This window comes from Myotis lucifugus, unplaced genomic scaffold, assembly GCF_000147115.1.
Source record: "Myotis lucifugus unplaced genomic scaffold, Myoluc2.0 scaffold_112, whole genome shotgun sequence".
NCBI classification, from domain to species: Eukaryota; Metazoa; Chordata; class Mammalia; order Chiroptera; family Vespertilionidae; genus Myotis; species Myotis lucifugus.
Window position 1 is genome coordinate 1,800,837 of NW_005871160.1, and position 24,828 is coordinate 1,825,664.

Genomic DNA, 24,828 nt, shown 5'->3' on the forward strand with positions numbered 1-24,828 from the left:
GTTGTCATCATTCCAGCTCCCTCCCAGGCTGAGATCACAACCTCCAGGCTCAGCATATTGTCTCTTATTAAGAAAAATATTTATGAAATATCTACTAGGTGCTGAGGCAGATCAGTAGATAAAACAAAGTTCCTTGCCCTTCATGTAACTTCCATTTTAGTAGGGAGAAGGAGACAGGAAATAAGTAGTAAGCAATACACCAGAAAGTAAGCTCAAGTGCTGCCTGGCCGGTGTGGCTCAGTGGTTGAGAGTTGACCCATGAACCAAGAGGTCACTGGTTCAATTTCCGATCAGGGCACATGCCCGGGTTGTGAGCTCAATCTTCAGTAGAGGGTATGCAGGAAGCAGCCGATCAATGTTTCTCATTCATGTCTCTCTCTCTCTCTCTCTCTCATCAATAAAAACATGTTTTAAAAAAAGATGACAAGTGCTATGGAAGAAAAGAAAAAGTAGTGTAAGGGAATGGGCTTGGGAGTTCAGGGTGGAGGTGGGCAGGTTGCAGTATTAGATGAAGTGGTTTAGGTTTAGGTGGGCCCCCTTGATCCCATGAACTTTAAACAGGGCCTGAAAAAAATGAGGGTGTGAGCCAAGAGGTATTCTGGAGGGAGAGCATTCCAGTGAGAGAGAACAGTGCGACAGTGCTGAGCTGGGCTCATGCCTGGTATGTATGGGGAACAGCAAGGAGCTGGAGGGGAGCTGACTTGGGTGGGGGATACCTTGAGTGTAGAGACAAAAGATGGGATATGGGAGATGAGATAAAGTGAGGAGTCAAGGATGAGCCCAGGTTTAATTTTACATTCTTTCACCTTTATTCTCTTTTGAGCACCTAGCATACCTGAGTATTCCGCAATGTGGTAGCATTGCAGTCTTGGGAGATTTAGCCACTACAGTTACACTAGGATCCTAACGGCTCTGGACCCGAGTTTTCTTCAGCTATAACATGAAGGGACTGTACGAGGTAATCGTTAAAATGCCTGTGTGATGATTTCCGATCGATTGCTTTCCAGGACTCATATTCTGGTTGCTTGCTTCCTTCCCTCCTTCCTTCCCTCTTTTATTCATTGAGTCTTTTATATATATATATTGATTTCAGAGAGGAAGAGAGAGAGAAAAACAGAAATGATGTGAGAGAATCATTGCTCAGCTTCCTCCTGCATGCCCCACACTGAGGATTGAGCCTCCAATCCGGGCATGTGCCCTGACCAGAATCAAACCATGACCTCCTGGTTCATAGGTCGATGCTCAACCACTGAGCCACACTGGCTGGGCCATCATGAGTCTTTAAACCATTAGGTGGAACACAGGCTTCCTATAGGTGAGGAAGCAGAGAACGGAATCTCTGCCTCTCCATAGCTTGCAGTCTTCTTGCTAATGTTAGATGAGAATGCAATAAGCAAGGTGAGAATTGGAACAAATGACAGCTAGCAAAATGCAAAATAGTACCACAGAACAGGAAGCCACATGAGGCTCAGTGGAATGATAAGTTACAGGCTTAAGTGGATGAAAGCATGCCCATAGCTGGGAGAGCAAACAATTCCAAATTTGGGGAACCTGGAGAGGGGTGGGAATGTAGTAAAAGGTGCCCACATGTTACAGGGAAAGGGCAGTCATGGTGTGAGATGAAGTGGGGTTGAACAACCTCCCACACGGGCTGAGGGATCTGGGTCTGAGCAGGGTGCAAATCTTAAGGAAGGGATGACGTCATGAAGATGAGACTGGCAGGTGATTGTCCTTGTTTGGGAATAAGGTGGGAAAACCAACCCAGGAGACGTGAATTATCTCTGGACCCTGACTTTTGAAACTGTGGCACATGATGTGATCAAAATTCTGGGCATTGAAGTAGCAAAGAAAAATTCATGAAACAAGATCTATTTGAAAGGGGGGTGGGGAGGAACAATCTAAACAAGGAAATGGAACTTTTCCTATATTGTTGACCCAGATTTTAGAATTGAACTCGATGTCCACTTGCAAGATGTTTAGTGAAGAGCTCTTACATTTTTTTTACAACTTTTTTATTACTTACCTGTGAGCTATTCTGGAAACAAAGAACATCCCCAAATGGAGGTTCACGGCCAACTTCATTTCCTCCAGGCAGCGTCGGGGCCTGATGCGCACACTTGCTGCATTCATACACGCCTTTCCTCCGATGGGCTTTGTGTGGCTCAGCCGGGCTTGCACACCGGCCTCCTCGAGCCTAATAAAGCCTCACATCTGTCCGCTCCTCCGTTTCTGATTGTATCTCCTAATGTGTTGATATTTCCAGGCTAACCTTGTACAACTATTGAGAGACTCTCAGGACCGAAATAAACACCTGGGAGAAGAAATCAAAGAACTGCAGCAAAGGCTCGGAGAAGTCCAGGGTGACAATAAGGTACCGTGAATATTTAAAGGCAAGGCTCTGCTGAGTAATTGTGTGCCAGAGGTTTATGGATAGCGCATCAGGAACATGTAATGCATTTGCTGAAAATTTTTATCATAGATTTTTACATTTGCAGTGAAAATTCACAGTGGAGTATTTCTTACCTTTATGGCATTCCCTTTGTGTGTGCCTGTGCACGCGTGTGTGTGTGTTTCGGGGTTGCTCTAAAATATTGTCCCAACTCATTGTAGAAGTTTCATTATGTTCAGCCTGGTGATGAATAACATTGTGGTTGAGGGCAAAATAAAACCCAAATGCTATACTTTCCCCCTTCTATACAAATAATGGATTTGTGGCTCAGATGATTTGGAATTATTCACATTCGGGTTTGAATTTTAAGTAGTCATCCTACTAATTATGTGCACATAACCAATTTATTTTATTGCTAAATTTGGCAATTTGTATGGAACATTGCTCAAAATCCACTGCTTGGTATTAATCAAACTCCCCTGTTGGCAACGTTAATTATAAAATATGAACTCATAAACTCCCAACTAAATGTGTGCACTCTCTCCCAGCCAAAGCTAGGAACAAAAGTACAATTGAGAAAAGGAAGAAGTGCTGAAGTTTAATTCCGTCCCCACGAACAATTCCCCGTCTTGCCGAGATAGATTTATTTTTAACTCCCTGCCGGAGGCAGCTCTCTCAACAGAGATGACCATTGGAATTTCACTCACAAAAACGGCACAGTGGGGAGGGGGTGCTTTCATGGGAAATGGGTTTTAAACACGACCGACTTCCTTGACAGATTGTGGTGATGGGCATAGCTCCTGGGAGTTGTTGGTTATGACAAGGCACCATTTTGAATGTTGTTCACTTTTTTTTTAATGCATGGAAGTGTCTGCTGCCCCAAGAACTCTTTCCACAACAAAAGATCAGACAGGATTTCAGGGTGCTGTCTTGAGGCTCCACCGGTGGGAAGTCGTCTTTACATAGCCTCTTCTCCACTTCATCTGCCTCTAACACTTTTCATACCTCTTAGATTTAGCATGTATTTGAGAATTAGGCTCTCCTAATTCCCATCTTGATCTAGGGCAGTGATGGCGAACCTTTTGAGCTCGGCATGTCAGCATTTTGAAAAACCCTAACTTAACTCTGGTGCCGTGTCACATATAGAAATTTTTTGATATTTACAACCATAGTAAAACAAAGATTTATATTTTTGATCTTTATTTTATATATTTAAATGCCATTTAACAAAGAAAAATCAACCAAAAAAATGAGTTCGCGTGTCACCTCTGACACGCGTGTCATAGGTTCTCCATCACTGATCTAGGGGGTGGGAAAGAACGCCAAAGAAAGGTTCTAATGAGCCAGGAACAAGCTAATCAAGGCCTCTGGTGTGGCTTTACGCATCATGAAAAGGATTTGAGCTCTGTAACCTAGGTGTTCGGCCAGTAATTAAAGGCCAGCCCTTCTCTGTCACTTTCTCAAGTGGTAACAGCAGGGTAAGGTTGTCTAGAGAATAAAATGAGGTGTGTGCAGTGGTTTCCTGTAAGCCCACAAAATAGGACAGGAGTTTTGGAGATACTATAAACCCACGAAAGACTGAAACATTTTATAATGTGATGTTTGGATTCATGGTTCTTCTTGACTGACTGGTTTTTTTCTTCTTGAGCTACCCCATCTCCAACTTTCCTAAGTGCGCATCATCTTTTGGTCACTTTTGGGTCACTTGTATACCTTTTAGGCAGGAGATATGTTAGGAATTGATGTTAACAACTGATATTTGAAGGAAAGAAAAGAAAGGGAGGTTGTGTGTGCATGAGTGTGTGTGTGTGTGTGTGTGTGTGTGTGTGTGTGTGTGTGTGTGGTCTGGGGCTTCTCTTGCTGTGACACAGGCTGAACTTCATGGTTTGCTTGTGCTCTGGGTCTTTATTCCAGGAGCAGGACACATTTATCAAATGTTTCCCCAGCCAAGGTTTAGAATTTAGGGACTCAAATTCATGGCCTGTGAACTAATTCGCCTGCCAAAATGTGCAGGGAGGATGTTATAATGTTCAACAGACCCTGCATCTTAGTGTCCAGCCTCCCCCCTCAAAAAGGACCAATTGTGGGGAGCCCCAGGGATTTCACTTATTCTCATTGGCATCTAAAGTTCCAGGGCTGGTTTCTTGTCAGGCCCCTGTGAGTCATGGCCGTCCTCCCCTTCCTCCCACCCCCAGTCATCAACTTTAAGGCCAGATCACTCATTTGATAAGGACACCAGGCATCTGGAGGAACTCAGCGGCCCCTGTTCAAAGGTGGCTGTGACCGTGTGATGGAGAATCGGTTAATCCTTCATTATTGTCATTTTATTCATCATGTCTCTCTCTGCTCCAACCTTCTCATGGCTCTCTGGATCCAGTCCCACCTTCTTGCCCTCGTGCTCTAGACCTTCCATTATTTAGCTCTTGCTGATTTTTCCAGTAACATCGCTAACCACTTCTCCTCATCCTTCCACCTTTCAGCATTAATTCAGTGCCTTTGCTAAGCTGAACTGCCTTGTGCCTCAGGTCTTTGCACCTGTTGTTTGCTTGTCTGGTACACTCTTCCCCTTTGCTTCCCTTGCAAACTCCTGCTCATCTTTCAGGTCATAGGTCAAATGCAGCCTTCTCTACCTCTTAGGAGCAGGCCCACAATGCTCTGCTCTCTCCCCTCTGCTTGCACTTGTGTGGTCCCCCCACTCCCATGAGTAACTAAGCTCTTTGCAGGCCAGATTCCTGACTGGTATACTACCATATCCCTAGGAATTAACATTCTTAGTTCCTAATCAGTAGACATTATTTGATAAATCCTTATGAAGGAATGGAATGGAATAAATGAATGAGTGAATGAATGAAATGAACGAATAAAGGGAGTGAAAAGAAGAGCAAAAACGTTCAAAAAAGGAAAAAGAATACAAGAAAATAAGTGGACTCACTGTCACTCTGGTTGTCAATAGTAACTCTCTTCATGGGGCGAGGAACAGTTTAGAAATTTGGAGAAAGGAGCTAGAAAAGCAAATCGTTTGTTTCATCAGAGAAAAACAACAAAACAAGACAAACCCAAGGCGTGAGACCTGGGGAAGGCCCGTGGACAGCAGAGGGTTTGATGCTGAGCCGTGGTGGACGTGGTGGACGCAGGTAAGGTCCTGCTCATTGGCCAGCTCAAGAGCCGAAGCCTGTTAAAGTCTAGAAGACTTAATGACTGCTGCTGTTAGTCCCAACTCCCCACTTTCCAAACAGAGGGCTGACGGAATCCTTTTATGAGCGGCCATTAAAGTGGAAGATTTTTATCTCCCAGTTGCCATTTTAACTGATGACCCTTATCCATATTTGGGAAGCCCAGCTTCTGGGTGTTAAGTACATTTAAGAAACAAGGTGATAGGAAATGACTTGCCTTGGATATTTTAAGGTAGACTAATTTTCCCATTTGTTCAGCTAGAGCCTGTAACCCCATGTGCCATAAAGCATTTTCAAACAGCCTCTTGAAAGATTTGTTGCCACCCTGGCTTACAAAAAGCTTAGCACTCCTGTGGGGTTGGGGGCAGGGTTCTGGGACAATGGGGGTCCTGTGACCAAACACCCCCTGCCGTCCCTCTGAACAGTGCCCAAGAATTTCCCAGGGCTCCCAGGTGGCCATACACCCCCAATCCAAACCAGATGAAAGGTGCAAGATGGGAAATCTACTAGATACCCTCCCCTGCCTTGATAATTCTAGTTCTGAAAGGTTAACGATGAAAGAGGAGGCCTGTGGGGCTAGGAGGACACCCCCCCATGCCCCTTTCCCCCCCCCACCCCAAATCACCCTGGGAAACTTGGTGTGTCAGTCTATAAGGAATAAGGACCAATTAATGATGTGGAAAGACCCAATGGCCCATGCGGGGCCTCAGGTCTGAAAGCAGCCCTCTGAGGAATGGCTGCTCCCCTTCCTGCCCCAGGGTCTGCCGGCTTTCTGGTCTGGGCATTAGGAAAAGCACAGGATCAGGGGGAGGGGACCTGGAGGAAGAAGGAGGATTCTGAGAATGTAAGGATTAGTAAGAGTCCATCAACAAAGCTAGCAGAGCACACCTGAATCGCCAATATCCAAAGGTGAGCGGGTGGGCCAGCTGGGTCTCCGAAAGAGGAAGCCTGGCTGGTTTCTCTTTGCTAATTTCCACAATGTAACTACTGATGCCATGACAAATGTCAGGCTCCCCAAGTGACATCACCAACCTTGGAGTTGGAAAGATTGGCCACTCCAGAAAGAGCCAGCTCCAGCCTGCCCCTGGTTCTGCCAAGTGGCATAGTGTAGGACAGCAGGTCTTTGAATAGTGTTTCGTTCAATTTCATTTTATTATAAAATTAATGAGAAAAAAATTGGATCAACTGTTTCCAGTGGACTGGGTGTGCACCTTCCCACGGAGACAGAGACGGGGACAAGAAGCCCAGCAGATGACCCCCCAGAACTCAGCCCTCCTCATCACCACTCCCGACTTTGCCAGCACCACCCTTACTGCTTTGGGGCAGAGTTCTGGAAGCTTCCTTGCATTTTGTGTGCCCCTAGTGCAGCGGTTCTCAACCTGTGGGTCGCGACCCCTTTGGCGGTCGAATGACCCTTTCACAGGGGTCGCCTAAGACCATCCTGCATATCAGATATTTACATTATGATTCATAACAGTAGTAAAATTACAGTTATGAAGTAGCAACGAAAATAATGTTATGGTTGGGTCACAACATGAGGAACTATATTTAAAGGGCCAGAAGGTTGAGAACCACTGCCCTAGTGGAATAAGCACCTAATAGATACTCCAGGAGCCGCAACTCATGTTCCCATGGAGACAGCCAGCAGCTGGTCTTCTTGTCCATTGGCTTTTGTTTTTCTTCATTTTGCAGAGTCTGGCACTTTAGTGCAGAAGAACCACAGGGCGGTGCGAGGTTTTCCAAAGCAAGAAGGTTCAGGGGGCAGCGCTCCTGACAAGAGCATGCATTCGCACTTCCCGAGCCCCGCTGCCAGCTTAATGGAGCTGTTTGTGACATTCCATAAACCCCAGGTTTCGCCCTTAATAATGAGCTTTATGTTGCCCCAGCTGACGTCTTTCAGTGCCTCTGTTTTATCTGGTGTTGGCACCATAAAACAATGGAGCCCTTCTGTGACCGTACCTCTACTGACGTGGGACTTTGGATAGATCCAGCGAGCAAACCAATTAAGTCAAAGCCACGAGCCAGTAAAGACAGACCAGTGAGCGTGCAGGTGACTAATTAAAGTAGACTTCACTAAAAAAAAAGAAAAAAAGAAAAAGAGCCCGGCTGTGGATGTTTGTCATGGTCCAGGACGAGGGGCCAGGGAGCTCTTTGTAAACCGTTTCTCTTGATGCTTAAAGCTCAGAAATGTCCGGTCCTGTGGAAACCCCAATGAAGAAGGAGCTCTCATGGAAAGCTCTCACCTCAGGGCATTACAGAAATTACAGAGAACTGAAATGAGGGATAAGAGCCCTTCCCTCACTCCAGCCACATCATATCTCACTCGAACTGGGATCTTGACTGTGAACTACAGGTAGTGCTCAGCTGGGTCAGCGAGCAACTGGACTGGTTCAGCATCCCCTAAAGTTTTATTGGCAAATGAGTTAATTGCATTTGGTCTCAGAGACCATCTTTGAGCCTGCCCTGGCTTATGTGAGCTTGTAGCCTGGATGGCCCATGAGACCAATACAGCACAGTTTTGGACTTTAATCCCGTAGACCATATGTTGTAATTACACTTCTTAGTAGAGAACTGGTTCTGAAAGAGATCTCTGCCCAAGACTGATCTTATAGTAACCATGCCCAAAGTCTACTAAAGTAAAGAGAAATTGAAGCAGCTTTCACACTATTTGGTGGGATACTAAAGATTGTGGCTCTGGGAGCAGTGTGTACTGAATTGTCTGCAGGTCGTTCAGGGCCTTCCTAGCTGTGTGATCTTGTGTCAGTTGCTTGACTTCTCTGTGCCTTAGTTGTTTTCATTGGTACAGTGGAGATAATAGTAGTACTTGCCTTATGGCAGGTGGTTCAGTTCATTTCAACACATCTTTATTGGGAACTTGACTACATGCTTTGGGGATAGGACAGTAATGAGTCTCTGCTTTCATGGGGCTTCCATTCTAGTGGGGACTGATGGACAGTAAGCAAATAAATATTGATATCATATGTTGGGACTGACCAGCAGATCCTGAGTGATGGATGAATGATTACCCTGACACACGTTTCTGTGAAAGAGAGGGCTAAGGGTCCGCCTGGCTAAAGGAACCAGACAGATCCATTTGCCTGCCTCCTTAGGCTTTTATTGTAGTAACAGCTTGAACTAAAATTAATTATTAGATACTAATAGCAGGGTAAGCATCCTTGAGAAGACACATGCGTCTGTAGTGTCTTTAAGCAAGGATGTTTTGAAGTCTAAATATAAAGATTCCAGTAAAACACCCGGGGGCTCAGACTTGTTTGGAAAAGTCAAGGCATGGCCTCCCACCTATGCAAGGTCCCCCCTAGAGGTCCCCAACCTTTCGGTGATTCCTCCTTACAGACTTTCCAACCAAGTCCCATGCTTCCCAACAGTCATATTTCCTAGATACTGAGATTCACAGTTTTCACATGTGAACACCTCTGACCTAGTCAGTTGTATCATGTAGTTACGATTGGCACTTTGTATTCTTCTTAGAGGTGCGTAATAGTGGGTCTCAAAGTTGATAGAGACTTAACGTTTGATGAAATACAGTAGACCCTCCTTACCTGCGGTTTTGCTTTCCACAGTTTCAGTTACCTGTGGTCAGCTATGGTCCAAAAACATTAAATGGATAATTCCAGAAATAAAAAATTAATAAATTTTAAATTGAATGCGGTTCTGAGTATCGGGGTGAAATCTCCAGCCATCCCACTCCATCCGCAGGGACATGAATCATCCCTTTGTCCAGCGTCAGCATCACATACACTCCCCGCCCATCAGGCATTTAGTAGTCATCTCGGCTATCAGATCCTGATGTCACAGTGCTTGTGCTTAAGTCACCTGTAGTTGACTTACTAATGGCCTCAAGTGACAAGAGTATGATGCTAGCAATTTGGATATGTCAAAGAGAAGCTGTACACTGCTTCCTTTAAGTGGAAAGGTCTGTGTGTATAGGAAAAACCATGGTACATGTAGAGTTTGGTACTATCCGAAGTTTCGGGCATCCCCCAGCAGTCTTGGAACGTATGCCCCTCAGAGAAGGGGCACTGCTGCACGACGTACCATGTCAGAAGGTGCTAAGTAAGTGCTAAGTCAGTGGTTCTCAACCTTCTGGTCCTTTAAATACAGTTCCTCATGTTGTGACCCAACCATAAAATTATTTTCGTTGCTACTTCATAACTGTAATGTTGCTACTGTTATGAATCGTAATGTAAATATCTGATATGCAGGATGGTGTTAGGCGACCCCTGTGAAAGGGTCATTCGACCGCCAAAGGGGTCGTGACCTACAGGTTGAGAACCGCTGTGCTAAGTAAAACACAGACTGTGTAGCGTGCAGCCTGGCGGAACGGGGGCACTGTTTATATTGGGAAGGAATATCTATCTAATCACGTGCAGCTCTGAAGGAACCATGGTGGGAGGTGGTCAAATAACCTGGGGAAGAGGTGAGAGACCCTGTAGGCGGAGCTTGGGGTGGTAGAGGCCCAGCTTGGGGCCAGTGAGACTTTTGTGAGGATGAAACAGCAGAAGTTAAACAAAGCACAGAACACACTCCACGGTGGGGGCTCTGTGCACTATTGTTGTTGTGGCGGGAGGCAGCATAGCAGAAACTCTAGGACCCTAGATGGCCAGGGTTCCACGCCTGGCCCTGCCATTGGTGAGGTCCGATGTGGGCAAGTTACTCTGTCTGTGGGTCTCAGTTTCTCGCCTGAAATTGAGGATAGTATCAGCACCTCGTAGGGTGCTTGTTGGACTTACATGGGTTAACATGTGTAAGCACCCAGGACAGGGCCTGGCGGGTAGTTCTGTGCATGTGTTTGCTCTGAGTGTTGAGACTGAAACCTTGGGTGAGGGTTGCTCTTGAGCTGAGCAGGTCCTGGGTGAGGAGACCTGGCTTCAGAGCCCCCAGGGGGTTCTCAGCGATAGAGAGGGGAGGACAGTGTCTGCCTCCTGGAATTGTGGGAAGCATCAAATGAGAGGTCCCTAATGTAAGGAGCACTTGAGGCCCCTGGGAGAGCCAGACACTGCTCTGAGTGCCGAGCTATTTCAGCACAGATGACAGGCAAGGCTCCTGCTGGGGGGCAGCTGACAGTGGGGAGCGCACACGCAGGTGAAGGCGGTCATGTCTGTGAGTACGATGAAGACAGCGGGGTAGGGCAGTGAAAGGAGGAGTACCTTGCAGGTAAAGAGCTTCTGTGATGGTGTCCAAGGAAGACGTGTCCGAGGAGGTGGCATTTAATCTTAGACCTGAAGGAGACAAAAGGATGGGCTCTGGGCAGGCTAATCCAAGGGCAGGGGAAGTGCAAAGGCCCCGAGGCAAGCAGGAGCCTGGTGTATTTGAGGCACAGGGTGGCTGAAGAACAGAACAAGGGAGCGTTAGCCATGGGGTTGGAGATGGGCTGGGAGCAGCTCATTAGCCTCCGAAGGGCAGAGGCATTCATTCCGGTGCAGTGAAAAGCCACTGAAAGCATCACGTGAAGGAAACTTCTAGCATGTTGTTTGGCCCAAATTGGGTGCTCATTAGCTGGGCAACATCGATATACACTAATGAATGTGTGCACGGTGATCTCCAGAGCCCTGGAGAGAGAAAGTGAAAACTGCTGGGTCTGTGTTGGGTTTTTTTGGTGTGTATTTGTGTTTTTTTGTTTGTTTGTTTTTTCAGTGACAAATGCTTCTGTTTAAAGCTAGAACTGGACTAGAAATTTGGTCTCTGGTATACACAACAGAGTTGCCCACATGGGACCTTTTACGCTCTCGTGTTCAGTTTTATCGAGGGTCTCTCAGAAGTCAGGGCAGCAGGAGAGGGTGTGGAGAAAAGCAACAGGAAAAGTAAAGCTAGTCAGGGCCTTGTTAACACATTTCGTACCGCTCAGGAGTTTTCTCATGTTTCACGCGCCATCTGTTAAGGACCGCTCACGAGTGTTCTCGTTTTTCACGCCCATGGAAAAAGGAGCGAATCTAGATACTTATGTAAATTTTGTTTGGTCCCTCTTCATAGAGGAAAATGTTTTACGCAGTACCATACATTAAAAAAGTACTAGGAACTTTAATTGTTTAATTGTTTAATTATTTTTGTAAATAAAAATGTTATAATTATTGAAAAACAACACCTAAAGTGCATTATGATGATTTAAATAACGTGCAGTTTGCCCAAAAACGTGTGGTCCCTGGCATATGTCTTGGGGATTTCTATGCGGTACGCAATGTGTTAATTAAGCTGCCTGGCACAGCACTCTGCCCGACGAATGTTTAGTAAGTGCCTTTCGGTGCTGACCTCTTCCTAGGTGAGCTGTTTGCATCCGTGTACAGGATTGGGGGTGAGGAAATTCTAGCATCTGCATCCTTCAACAGTTCTCTCATCTGACCCTCCCAGTAACCCTGGCAAATAGGCACTTTATACGAACTGTAACCAGACTAACTGTGACTGGGGATTTCACTTTCAAAGCTCTACACCAACAATACAGTCAAGTCAACAGTGAAAGTTACATCAACATTGGTCCTTGCCTTATAGCAACGATTTTCAACCTTTTTCTTCTTGTGGCACGCATAAACTAATCACTAAAATTCTGAGGTACAGCAAAAAAAAAATGTTTTGCTGATCTGACCCCAAAAATAGGTATAATTTTGATTCATTCACAACGGGCAGCTATTATTGTGTTGGCTGTTGTCATTTTTTTATTTGACAACCGAAGAGAAAGGAGGTCACTGCCCCTGACTACATAGTCAGGTGCTGCATGTTGTAAATATTCTTGCAACACACCGGTTGAAAATCACTGACTTATATCTTCATATTGAGAAGACAGAGGCCCCGGAGTTGGAGTTGTGCAGTGTACAGGCTGGGCAGCCATTCATAGCTGCGCTCTCTACAGGGTCGCTTTAGCCTTAGTATAGACTGAATGTGCCCCCATGAGAGTCATCTGTTGAAGCCTAATCCCAGTGTGATGGCATTGGAGGTGGGGAGGTTAGATCATGATGGCAGGGCTCTTACCCCTGGGATTAGTGCTCATAAAAGAGACCCCAGTGAGCACTTTTGCTCCCTCGGCCACGTGAGCAAACAGCCACCCATGAACCAGGAAGCAGGCTCTCACCAGACACTAAGTTGGGAGCCCCTTGATGTTGGAGGTCCCAGCCTCCAGAACTGTGTGAAATGTGTGTCTGTGTTTGTTAGCCCCCGAGTCTATGATATTCTGTTATAGCCGCTGGAATGGACTAAGATAATTCCCATTTTTAAAAAAAGTCCCCTGGGGCCCAGTGAGGTTTGATGTCTCCTGAGAAGGTAACTAGATCAGCAGAAGCAGGATCTGAGTGCAGATAGCACCTGGAGAGGAGTACCTGCTCCTGCCCCTGGCTGCCCGTCACTGTCTAGGGGGGGAGATGGATTCAGGCAGGTGACAGGAGGGGAGAGAGAATGGTGAAGGCTGCGAGGGATGAAGCCTGAGAAGAGATCAGGGAAGGAGGAGGTCATTCCGAGCCAGGGGCCTTGAGGAGGACCCGAGTTTGAGTGGGGAGTTGGACTCAATGGGCAGGTGGGGGATGGGCACCGAAGAGCCATTCGGCCCCTTCATTTCAAGTCCCTTCAGCCACATCCCAGCTGCAGCTGCGCCTCATCCATAAGCTGACGACTCACACCCATAATTCATTCATAAACGTTTATTTCCATCTAAGTCACCAAATGAATGCATCCGCTGATGGCAGTGCGCGCACGCCTAGGGCACTGAGCCACGTCCAGGGCTGGCGCTGGGAGGAGGGCTGAGCAGCTCTGACCCTATGTTTGTGGGAATTAAGCGCCCAGAGCAGTTGCTTCCTGGCCTTTTCCAAGAAGGGAAATCATCATCGCCTGCGGTCTACAGATAAGGCTGGTGTGGGGGCTCTGCTTTCTCCAGCTGGGGGCCTTGTGGGGAAACTTACGTGGAGGGTGACAATGGCCATCATCCTGATGATAGTCGTAACAGCAGCTCACATTATGGAGAACTTTTTCCGTTCCAGGGGCTGTGCTAAGTATCGCAGAGAAATCCCATCTTCTCTCATGTAGGATTAGGTTCTGAAGTCAACATGTGAGAGGCAGGAACTTGTGTCTAGTCAAAATTCCCCTGATGGACCTTTAAATTTTCTGTAAAGTTCAGGGCACATGGCCATGTGTAGAGCTGAACAGTGGTATTCTGTATAAATATGAACAGTATGATTTTGCCCGCCTCTCCGTCGGGGACACTGAAAGCTGGGGAGGGTAAAGTCACCCAATTTTTAAAACTTTTATTTCTCTCTCAGTCTTTCTTCTCTATCTCTCTCTTACTCCTCTTCCCCCTCATGCCATCTTTTTTTTGCCAAACACATATATTTGAATTCCCTAAGTTAAATGTGTATTTAATAACAGTAAAAAGCTATACTATTGGTGTCATATTTTTACAGTGAAGGATGCTAAGGCTCAGAGACATCAAGGCACATGTTTGAGGTGGCACAGCTCACGGACTGTGGGGCCAGGAGGTGAACCCCGAGGCAGGGGGACTCCAGGGTCTCTGAGCTGTCAGCTGGGAAGGCAGACCTCTTCCTGGGCCCTGCCAGTCCTGCTGCGTGGCCTCCGTGGGCCCCTTTGGCTGATTGCACTTGAGTGTCAAATCCAACTAATGATCCAGCTATCACCAACCTGGGCCTCACTTTAAAAATAAGTGTTTCAACCAGTCTAGCCCTGAGGTTTAATAGCCGATATGGTATGCACATTAAACACCAAATGATTGTTAACATATTTATTGAAGCTTAACAGGCATCCAGTATATAAACGATGACTCTCTTATATGGCTGTCAGACCTGAGTAAACATGTTTAATAATTAATTGGCATTAAGCAAACATAATTGTGTGATTCTAAATTAAGTGCTCAGTGAAGCGGATTGTGAATGGAAAACCACCATGGTGTTTTATTACTTAAAGTTCAGGCCGCCAGTCTGGCTTTTCATATATCAAGAAAAGAGCCCCACTTTCCAAGTCATGTCACAGGCCTCCTGCTGCCTCAGACCACAAAAGGCAGAAGCCTACCTGTCCCTATGCCCTTTGATTTGAGAAATCTTTTTTTATTTGGTTAGCTATTTTTCTTTCTGTATAGTCACTTGGGGTTCTGCAAGTCCTGAGCCAAGCGACTGTGTAACGTGAAAGAGTTCTCACAGATCAGCTTTCAGTTGATTAACCTTTGCTGCTATAAACTCCACCCCCCATACCCACCAGGCCCAATACAGTTGATTCTCATTATTTGCCACAGTTGTATTCTCTACAGTTGTTGCAAACGCTAAACTAACACATAGTGAGCTATTGCTCCTAGGGAAAATATAGGATTAGGTTTGTCAACCCTAAGAAAGAAGATACCTACCAAAAAGGGCTCCTGTGGCTAACTGGGCTCAAATTTCAAAGCAGAACCTAGTAGCCATTTGTAAATAGGGGACTCTCACACAAGCCACACTTTATTTAACAAGAAGCCTGCATTAAACTGCCCAAACTGCTTGCCTCCACTGTGTTCCTGCCATCTGAGCCAGCCCTTATAAAGAAGTTCCTGGAATCCTGTTTTGACCAATAGAACTGAGGCATTTCCTGTCCAATCGGAGCTGTATCTCCATTAGCATCTTCACTGACCAATCAGAGTGTGCCTTTTAAACCAATCAAACTTCAAGGATTTGGAGTCCTCATTTACATAAGGACAGACCAATTGGGGCCAGGATTGGAGACTTCTGTCTATATAAGTCAGCTCCCCTCTGGCTCAGGGAGAGAGAGCACTTTCTCACAGCCCGGTTGTATCACAGTTGAGCTCTTTGCACTGAATAAAGTTTCCTTCTTCACCACACCCCAAATTGGGGATTCCTGTTGACGTCGAATTGGTGCCAACATTGCTTGACAGGTTTCTGTGAGCCTCTGGTCACAACATTTTTGTCAATGGATCAATACATAATCTTGATTTATGTGTGTTTTGTTTCTGTTTAAAGTCACATTTATTTAATGCATATTGTTGATTCATCAGCATTGAACTCACAACCAATAGCACGTAATTTACTCTTGAATGAAGCTTAGCTAACACACGTTATTTTCTCTGTGAGACACATCACAGCCTTCTTGTGCTTAGGAACATTAGATAGCACTTCAGCATTATGCATGGGGGCCATTTTAAACAGGAAAAAAAAAGGCAGAAAAATACGGCACTAAATAGACCCCGGAAAGGACACTTGTGTAGAGAGCTAAGCAAGGGCAGAGCATTGCCTCTTTCAACCTCAGCTGGGAGCCAGGCTGATAGACAACGCACATTTTTTGCAACTCTGCACTTGTTCACCCATGCCCATGCAGGATTTAGAAGTGCCACGGGTGTTGATTTTGAAGTTACAAATAAATTTGGGCAAATTTGAAAATACAGAATCCTTGACTAATGTGGCTCGACTGTGATCAGATTCCATCAAGCACAGCTGTCTGTGTATAGCCTCTGCCAGGTCTTCTCTAAGCTGTTCTGCTGTCTGAAACATTGTCTGCCAAACTCCAATGATGCTTTAGCACAGTGGTTCTCAACCTTCTGGCCCTTTAAATACAGTTCCTCATGTTGTGGTGACCCCCAAACATAAAATTATTTTCGTTGCTACTTCATAACTGTAATTTTGCTACTGTTATGAATCGTAATGTAAATATCTGATATGCAGGATGGTCTTAGGCGACCTCTGTGAAAGGTTTGTTCGACCACCAAAGGGGTCGCGACCCACAGGTTGAGAACCGCTGCTTTAGCACATAGTAGGTGCACAATAAATATATGTCCAGTTCAACTGAGTAGTTTTTAAATAAGGAGCCCAAGCTGATGTCATTTGAAAATGCTCTTCACTGTTCTCCAGTCATCACTTCTTTTCCAAGTTTGTTATTATTTCAATCTACTTAATATTCTACTTTGCTTTTTAACTTTCTCTCCCCTGCCCCTAAATCCTTCAGAGACTTGAAAGTAAAGCCATTCCCTCTACTGGCAACTAATCCCTCAAGATTCATTGGGAGGAACAAGGAAAAGTGTGTCCCAAGCAGGCACTGCTGGCGAGTGGGATCTGTGTGACAGGAAAAAACTGTCCCCAGGATCTCATCCATATATGAAGCCCATCCACACACACCCTACAGGGAGGCGGGGGAGTCAGGCTTACAACCTTTTTAGAAGAAGCATCTGGAAGCAGTACTGTAACTTTTAAAAGTCACTGTAATGGCAACCTGCTTGGCACTAATGGGAACATAAGGGATCCTCTGGGACCACTGCATCTTCCTGGTCTCACAGAGTTCCCACTGTGGCCCTACCTTGAGGTTTGACGCTGCCTGTGAAGGTTGGCCCTGCAGTCTGGGGAAGCTATGCATTCTGTGGGGATCCTTGGGAAAATTGCATTTCTGAGGACTGGAATTATATCCCTAGGGATTTACAAACATATGTTATGAAAGTCATGCGTAGTTATTTTAAAAGTTAGGAAACTACAAGTGTTAGTAAGGATGTGGAGAAAAGGGAACCCTCATGTACTGTTGGTGGAAATGCAGGCTGGTGTAGCCACTGTGGAAAACAGTATGGAGTTAGTTACCTTAAAAAATAAAAAATGGAACTGCCTTATAACCCAGTAATTCCACTTCTGGGAATGTATCCAAAGAAACCCAAAACACTGATTTGAAAGAATATATGCATTTTACAATAGCCAAGCTATGGAAGCAACCCAAGTATCCATCAATATATAAGTGAATAAAAAAGCAGTGGTACATATATACAATGGAATATTACTCAGCCATTAAAAAAAGAATGAAATCTTACCATTTGTGACAACATGGATGGACCTAGAGGGTATTATGCTACATGAAGTAGGTTAGTCAGAGATAGACAAATGCCTATGACTTCACTTATATGTGGAATCTAAAGAACAATATAAGTGAACAAACAATACAGAGTATAGACTGATGGTTGAAAGGGGAGAGGGCTTAGAGGACTGGGTGAAAAAGGTGAGGGTATGAGAAGTATAGATTTGTAGTTAAAACAGTCTCAGGATGTAAAGTACAGCATAGGGCAGTGATGGCGAACCTATGACACGCGTGTCAGAGGTGACACGCGAACTCATGTTTTTGGTTTATTTTTCTTTGTTAAATGGTATTTAAATATATAAAATAAATATCAAAAATATAAGTCTTTGTTTTACTATGGTTGCAAATGTCAAAAAATTTCTATATGTGACACGGCACCAGAGTTAAGTTAGGGTTTTTCAAAATGCTGACACGCCGAGCTCAAAAGGTTCGCCATCACTGGCATAGGGAATATAGTAAATAATATTGTAACAACTGTATATGGTGCCAGGTTGGCATTGGAAATATGGTGGGGAGGGAACACTTTGTGAAGTATCTGAATATCTAACCACTCACTATGCTGTACACCTGAAACTAAAACTAAATAATATTGAATGTAAACTGTAACTGAAAACATTTTTTAAATTAAAAACAAAATAAAACAAAGAAAAGAGCAGCATACACAGTCTCACCGTCACCTAAACATGTTAGTAATTTGATATATTTGGTAATATTTTTCTTTTTTATTTGTCTATCTCAGTATAATTTTAGTCCTGCATATGAAAGTTAGTAATCTGCTTTCCCCCTCCACTTAACATGGCATTCTAAACATGTCAGTAGGATTACATAGTTCACATCACCCTTATTTAAAACAGCTACAAAGAAGCCCCTTGATTGATTGCATTATAGTTTGCTAACAATTCCACTATTGTTAGAGGCTGTTCTAGTTTGTTTACCCTTTCTATAAATAACACTGCAATCTACTTTTTCTTTTTTCCTAAAGCTAGTCCCTGTCTGGGATTATTCTTAGCCCAGACTGTCAGAAGTTAAGTTACTGGATCATTAGGTTGGGACATTTTTAAGGCTCTTGATAATATGGCCTCATTGTTGGGAGTGTGGAAGCATGCTCATCACAGCATGTGCTATCATTTCTTTTAAATTTCTGCTAAGTTTAAAAGAAACCCAGAGTTAGTTTCCTCACCAGGGCTGTGCTACACAGGACTTCCACCTTCAAATGCCCAGGCCTGTGTTTCTACAGCCTTGTACCATGCATACATGTGTATGTGCATGCGTGGACAAAATACAATATATTTCAAAAAACTTATGATATTGGCAAGACATTTCTGTCTTCTGCTTTCCCCCGGCATTTCTTGAAAACCTTTCAAAACTTTCTGCCTGGTGTGCTTGTGTTGGTTTGTTTGTTTGTTTGATCTACTCATTTTAACTCTCTCCCTCTCTTTCTCCCTTTCCTACTAATGGAAAATGCAGCTCTTGAGGATGACAATTGCCAAACAGAGGCTTGGAGATGAAGAAATCGGTGTGCGGCACTTTGCAGCCCATGAGCGCGAAGACCTGGTTCAGCAGCTGGAGAGAGCGAAGGAGCAGGTATTGCTAACATCCGTTCATAGCAGGAGGTGGATTTGCACAGCTGGACACAACACAGAGAAGAGTGGACCATGTCCCTGTTGCCCAGAGGGTGTGAGGTGTCTGGGATGCAGGTCAGAGGAGGAAGGAGGATGCCAGCCCAGTGCTTTTCCTTCCTGGGTACTCCCCCAGGTCGCCTCTGTGTTTCTGGCTTCCAGCAGGTCTGCTCTGTGACTTTGGATACCATTGTTCTGAGCACAATAAGAAACTCCCCCCCTTACCCAGGATAGACAAGGAGAGAACAAAACGTGACAAACTGGCCTTAATTTGCAAGTTTCCGCTCAAATGCTGAGCAGTGCTTTTTAGGCAAAATCTCAACGGGTACAGAGTCCTAGTTAGGGAACAGCTAAGAGAGCCCAGACTTGCTTTCCTTCTCTTGCTAATTGGTTTTGAAGAGCAGAACACGATTTCTGGGCCTAGAGCGGCTTGAAAAAGCCTGTGTTTGTAAGACACTGGCTGCTGTTCCCAGCGTCGGGATTTGGCCTCTCCGAGCCTCTGATTTCAGGGCACGCTGCCCGTTGGTAAGGGATCGGTTCTGTTTCTCCAAGCCGGAGCACCCCTCCCACCTTAGACAGAGGAAGTGTCTGGCAGGACGCCGGCCCCTTCCTTTTAGCTTTGATCGTATTCCAGTGAGTGGCTCTTATGGTTTTACAGCGTGCGGGTCGTCTTATGCGCTCTCTAAAAATCAGTCAGCCACACAGAAAGCTCCATCGCTGGCCATAAAGCGGGTGCCTGAAGAACATCTTGAGGAAGGGCGCTTCCTTTGGTTTCAGATTGAGTCTCTGGAGCATGACCTGCAGGCCTCTGTGGATGAGCTTCAGGACGTGAAGGAGGAGCGGTCTTCCTACCAGGACAAGGTGGAGAGGCTCAACCAGGAGCTAAACCACATCCTGGGAGGCCATGAGAACCGCATCATTGACGTGGACGCCCTGTGCATGGAGAACAGGCAAGTGCCCGGGCAGGGCCTGCCAGCAGGTAGAATGCTGGCTCACCACCGGCCTGCGGGCTAGGAGTTATTTGCAGCCCTATTCACATTTGAGAGAATTGCCTTACAATGGAAGGAACATCACAATCTCCCCTGCCCTCCCCGCCCACACACACACACACACACACACACACACACACACAATAATATTAATGTCACAGATTAGTAGTAAATGTCAGAAAGAAGCACCACATACCTGCACACCCACGTGTGCTCCTTCCTCTCCCGCCCCCCCACCCCCACCCAATTGGGCGAGAGGGCAGGGAGCCAGTGAAAGCTGCCTGTTATTGCTATCAAGGAGAGAGAAAAGAATGAGAAAATAAATTGAGAAATTCCCTGAGCTGCTTCTTTTCCCCGAGGCAAATTTCAGTGTGTGTATGTGTCTAACTCAATGTTATGTCTGGTGTTGCTTCTTCCCGCCTGCCTTCCCAGTGGAATCATCTTAATGAGAATTATGTGAAAAGCGTGTGGCTATCCCTTAGGGGATCTCTGCACGGGGCTCTTCTGAAGCGGGGTTTCTGTGATTTGGGCATATTTGACCTTGATCGCAGCCACTTAAGCAGAGGTCGCACAGACACACTTTTCTCCCCTCCCTTCGGTGGTGACAGGCATTGTATGTAAAAGATGGCTCTTGAGGCAGGTGCTTTTTTCCTCCTCTCCTATGTGAATGTATTTGTTTTGTTTTGTTGCCCCCAAACACTTTCTAGTTGTATTTGTTTTTCCAGGTACCTTCAAGAGAGACTAAAGCAACTTCATGAAGAGGTCAACCTCTTGAAATCCAACATTGCCAAATACAAGGTAGCAGAACCATGGCGATGGCATTGGCGATTCCATTGCACATCTAAATGCCATCCTATTTCATTGTCTTTTATGTGCCAAAGATATCTTAGTGCCTGCCTGCCCTCCCAGAGAGAGGCCCATAAGAGCTTTCACCGAGGTAACTGATGAGAATTAAACCCGAGACAACAAAACAGCTTTTGCGAGAGTTCCTTCATTGCTGTTACCAGGACGGGGCACACGGAGACCCCAGAATCCAGACACAGCCCCTTGACAGCCTCGGTCGGTCCATACGACCTCAGGCTTCTTACCTGGCTTTTCTAGAAACTGTTCTGTCACCAGATGCTATTGGTCTCATCATCGTCCCTAAGAAAATGGTTTCCGAGCGACGGAGAAACAAAGATTAGGAAGTCGCAATCCAGACCACAGTGTTCACGTCACCCTGAAATGACAGGGTGCCTAAGTTCTCCCTGCTGTTATTTCGTCTCATTCCAGCACCATTAGTTTGATAATATCTATTTCTGCAGATGTTACTTGTAAGTGTTATAATTAGAGAAATCTCCTGGGTTTCTCTGCTTTGAAAATAGATTGATTTCCCTTGCTGAGGGGGAAGCTTTACAGCAGTCTAGATGCTTGGGGGAGAGAGCCTTCTCATTTTCCTGGCTTTTGACGTGGGCTTTTTTCTCAGACATCTCCATGCTGTTCCTCTTTTCCATTCTGTGGGGGCCACACGTTAGTTTATACCCGTCTATATATACACATGCAGCTGAAGAAGAATGCAGCTTTAAAGTTGTATAATTAATATATAACTTTAAAATATGCATGAATGCATTCAAGAACATGTATTCTGCTCTTCTATGTGCCAAGCACTGGCTGTATAGTACATATCAATTTTTTTATTAACAGAATTATTTAGGTATAATTTGGTTCCTTGTTCTTTTTTTACACATATTTTTATTGATTTCAGAGAGGAAGGGAGAGGGAGAGATAGAAACATCAGTGATGTGAGAGAATCATTGATCAGCTGCATCCTGCATGTCTCCCACGGGGGATCCAACCCACAACCTGGGCATGTGCCCTGACCCAGGGAATTGAACCATGACCTCCTGGTTCATAGGTTGATGCTCAACCACTGATCCACACTAGCTGGGCAGTACATATCCATTTCAATGTACGAGTCTCTTCTTGGAATGACATTTAGGTGGCACCTGTGCACTTCCCTTTCTGTGTCCACGGCAGGTATCACTGATTGGCCGTGGCTCTTTTTCCAGTCCAACCACGGAATCCTTCCAAATACCACCAACGAATTCTGGGCCTCGGTACATGAAAGTGAACCTGTTCTCCACCTCCTGTCTGTTCGGAAGGGTTTCCATAACCAGTGGCTTCACACATGAGGCTGAGATTTGATCATTTAACACATATGCATTGAGTGCCTTTCCTATTTGGGAGAGGGAAATTGCTGTCATTCTGCCAGGCACCCACTTTTAAAAACCTCTTTCCTGGGACCATGAAACCCCAACCTTGTGGCAGGGACTCGGAACTTGAACAAGTGGGCCAGCCTCGGGGGTTTGCCAAGGGTTCTTGAACTGGGAGAATGCGACTAAACATAACGAGGTATTTTTCCATGATTGGCTTTTCTGACAGGTTTTTCTTTTTCTCCCAATCCTGCTGTAGAATGCTCTCGAGAGACGGAAGAACACAAAAGGCCAGGGCAGATCCAGCAGCAGTGCTCTGACGGGCGTCCTCTCTGCAAAGCAAGGTAGGGCTTGTTCTCAGGGGGAACCCCTCGGACCCCAGAATGCTAGAGCTGTCAATCACATCTCGTTTTGTAGACGGGGAACCGAGCTGACCCTTAGAAACTTCCACCTGCATCAGAATTCCCTGGCGGGCTCCTTAGAACACAGATTACTGGGTTCCTGATTTAGTAGGCCTGGGGTGGGCCCTGGGGATTGGCATTTCTGAAAAGTCCCCAGGTGAGGCTGATGCTTGGTTGGGGGGCCCTGCTTTAGGAACCTCCGCCTTAGAGGTTTTCCTAATAACTGGCCCTCATCTGTGTCCTTTCCCCGGCCCTGTGCTCTTCTTTCCTTCTCTGATCACCAGCGTAGCATCTCCGAGTACATGTTGCAGCCTCATCGAATTTCCCTTTTTCCTGGACTCTTTGAATAGAAGTCTCGGAGCTGCTGGAATCATTTTATCATGGAGCATATGCCTTTTTCAAGGAAGCTTGTATTGGTTGCAATTTTGTTTCTCCTCCCTGTCAATTCCCATGAAAAATAATGGTCTTCCGGGAACCATCCAGGGGGGCAAATAGCAGAGAGCTTGCTTCTGACGCTTACGATCTGGGAACTCAGTTTTAATCGTAAGCCTCGGGTTGAACATGCGCGATTGGCCCACATTCGGGTCATTGGCAGTGCAGATGGCAACAATCAGATGGCAGTCTTAATCAGAGCGAGGGTGGCGTGGAAAAAAAAATGCTGACTCTCCAGCTTAACTAACACCCAAGGCACTTTCCCAAGCAACTTTTTTCTTTATTCTACTAGAAAAGGACACCCTAGATTTTTTTTTATAAATTTTTTTAAAAAATATATTTTTATTTCAGAGAGGAAGGGAGAGGGAGAGAGAGATAGAAACATCAATGATGAGAGAGAATCATTGATTGGCTGCCTCCTGCATGCCCCCTACTGGGGACCGAGCCTGCAACCTGGGCATGTGCCCTTGACCGGAATCGAACCTGGGATCCTTCAGTTTGCAGGCCTACGCTCTATCCACTGAGCCAAACCAGCTAGGACTAGATTTTTTTTTTTTTAAAGAAAACTACAATACTCTATAGAAATGTGGAGTAGCCCATCTACATTTAGCTTTGGATACTCTTGATGCATAGCGTCTTTGAGTGCTGAGACCAGTCTTACCACTGCCGCGGGGCATGCCAGCCACACTCAAACACCGCCGCCGAGCAGCAAATCTGGGCAACCTTTGCTAATAAGCGTTGGGCAACCTATTATGAGATGCCTTAAACTGGTAACTAGAGACCTATGCAGACGTTTTGCTTCAAGAAAGTTCTTCCTACATTAGTTATAATAAAAAACATTGGAAACAACATTTATTTATTGTAGATCTGTATATGAACTACGAAGCAGCTCTTACGTTTTATTTAAGGAGATACTCAGGATGAGACATCAAGTTAAGTGAAAAGAGCAGAGCTTTTTCCCCATTTTTGAAGAAAAATGTATGAATTAGTATAGCTATGTATAGGTATGTAGGAAAGGTGTCCAAAAACATATAGTGAACCCATGGACACAGACAATGGGGTGGTGAAGGTTTGGGGGTAGGGGGAGGATGGGAACGGGCTGGAAGAGGTTAATGAGGGGAAAAGGAGGACTGATGTGATGCTTTCAACAATGAAGATTAGAGGGTGAGGGTAAGGGGGAGAGATCAACCAAAGGATTTGTATGCATGCATATAAGCCTAACCAATAGACACAGACAACTGGGGGGTGAGGGCATGGGTGGGGGTTTTGGGAGGCAATGGGAGGATAAGAACACAAATGTAATACCTTAATCAATAAAGAAACTTAAAAAAAACAATGAAGATTAAAAAACAACAATAGTCATATTAATTTAGTAAATCATATTAATTTAATTAATTAAGTTAACATGGAGCCTCTTAACAAATAATCATGCTAATCTTGTTTTGTATTTGGTTTTCAGTTGGCTAAAATAATTAAACTATGCTAATATGTGAAAAACACACACACAAAAAAACATAAAGTGATTTATACTTTCCTTTTTCTGTCTGGTGGGAGTACAAGTGGTCATTGACTTTTTGTGTAAACCCTTAGTCTATCTACCCATTCCAAAAATGTGCATATACAGAATGTATTTTGTAGTTTAAATAGTCTCCCACATTATCTTGCTACTAAAGGCGCACACCCTGGGAAACTCTGACGTACAGGAAGGCGGTCAGGACTAGAGTCATTGTCATTAGCGCGGCTGCGTGACCTTCAGCCAGTATTTTTAATCCATCTGCACTTTGCTTTCCTGTCCGTGAAATGAGGATAA

At 45.2% G+C, this 24,828-nt stretch overlaps 1 protein-coding gene across 8 annotated transcripts in view; it reads left to right on the forward strand.

The window, feature by feature from the left end:
* Positions 1–24,828, forward strand: part of CCDC149 (coiled-coil domain containing 149) — a 101,446-nt gene that overhangs the window by 49,006 nt on the left and 27,612 nt on the right. For 7 of the 8 annotated variants that reach the window (XM_023757730.1, XM_023757738.1, XM_023757736.1 and 4 more), the window contains exons 4-8: positions 2,264–2,371; positions 18,853–18,969; positions 19,782–19,954; positions 20,719–20,791; positions 22,445–22,529. In XM_023757730.1, coding sequence (XP_023613498.1) covers positions 2,264–2,371; positions 18,853–18,969; positions 19,782–19,954; positions 20,719–20,791; positions 22,445–22,529 — 556 coding nt within the window. The remainder of the gene's footprint in view (positions 1–2,263; positions 2,372–18,852; positions 18,970–19,781; positions 19,955–20,718; positions 20,792–22,444; positions 22,530–24,828) is intronic. The other variant, XM_023757734.1, reaches the window with a different exon arrangement.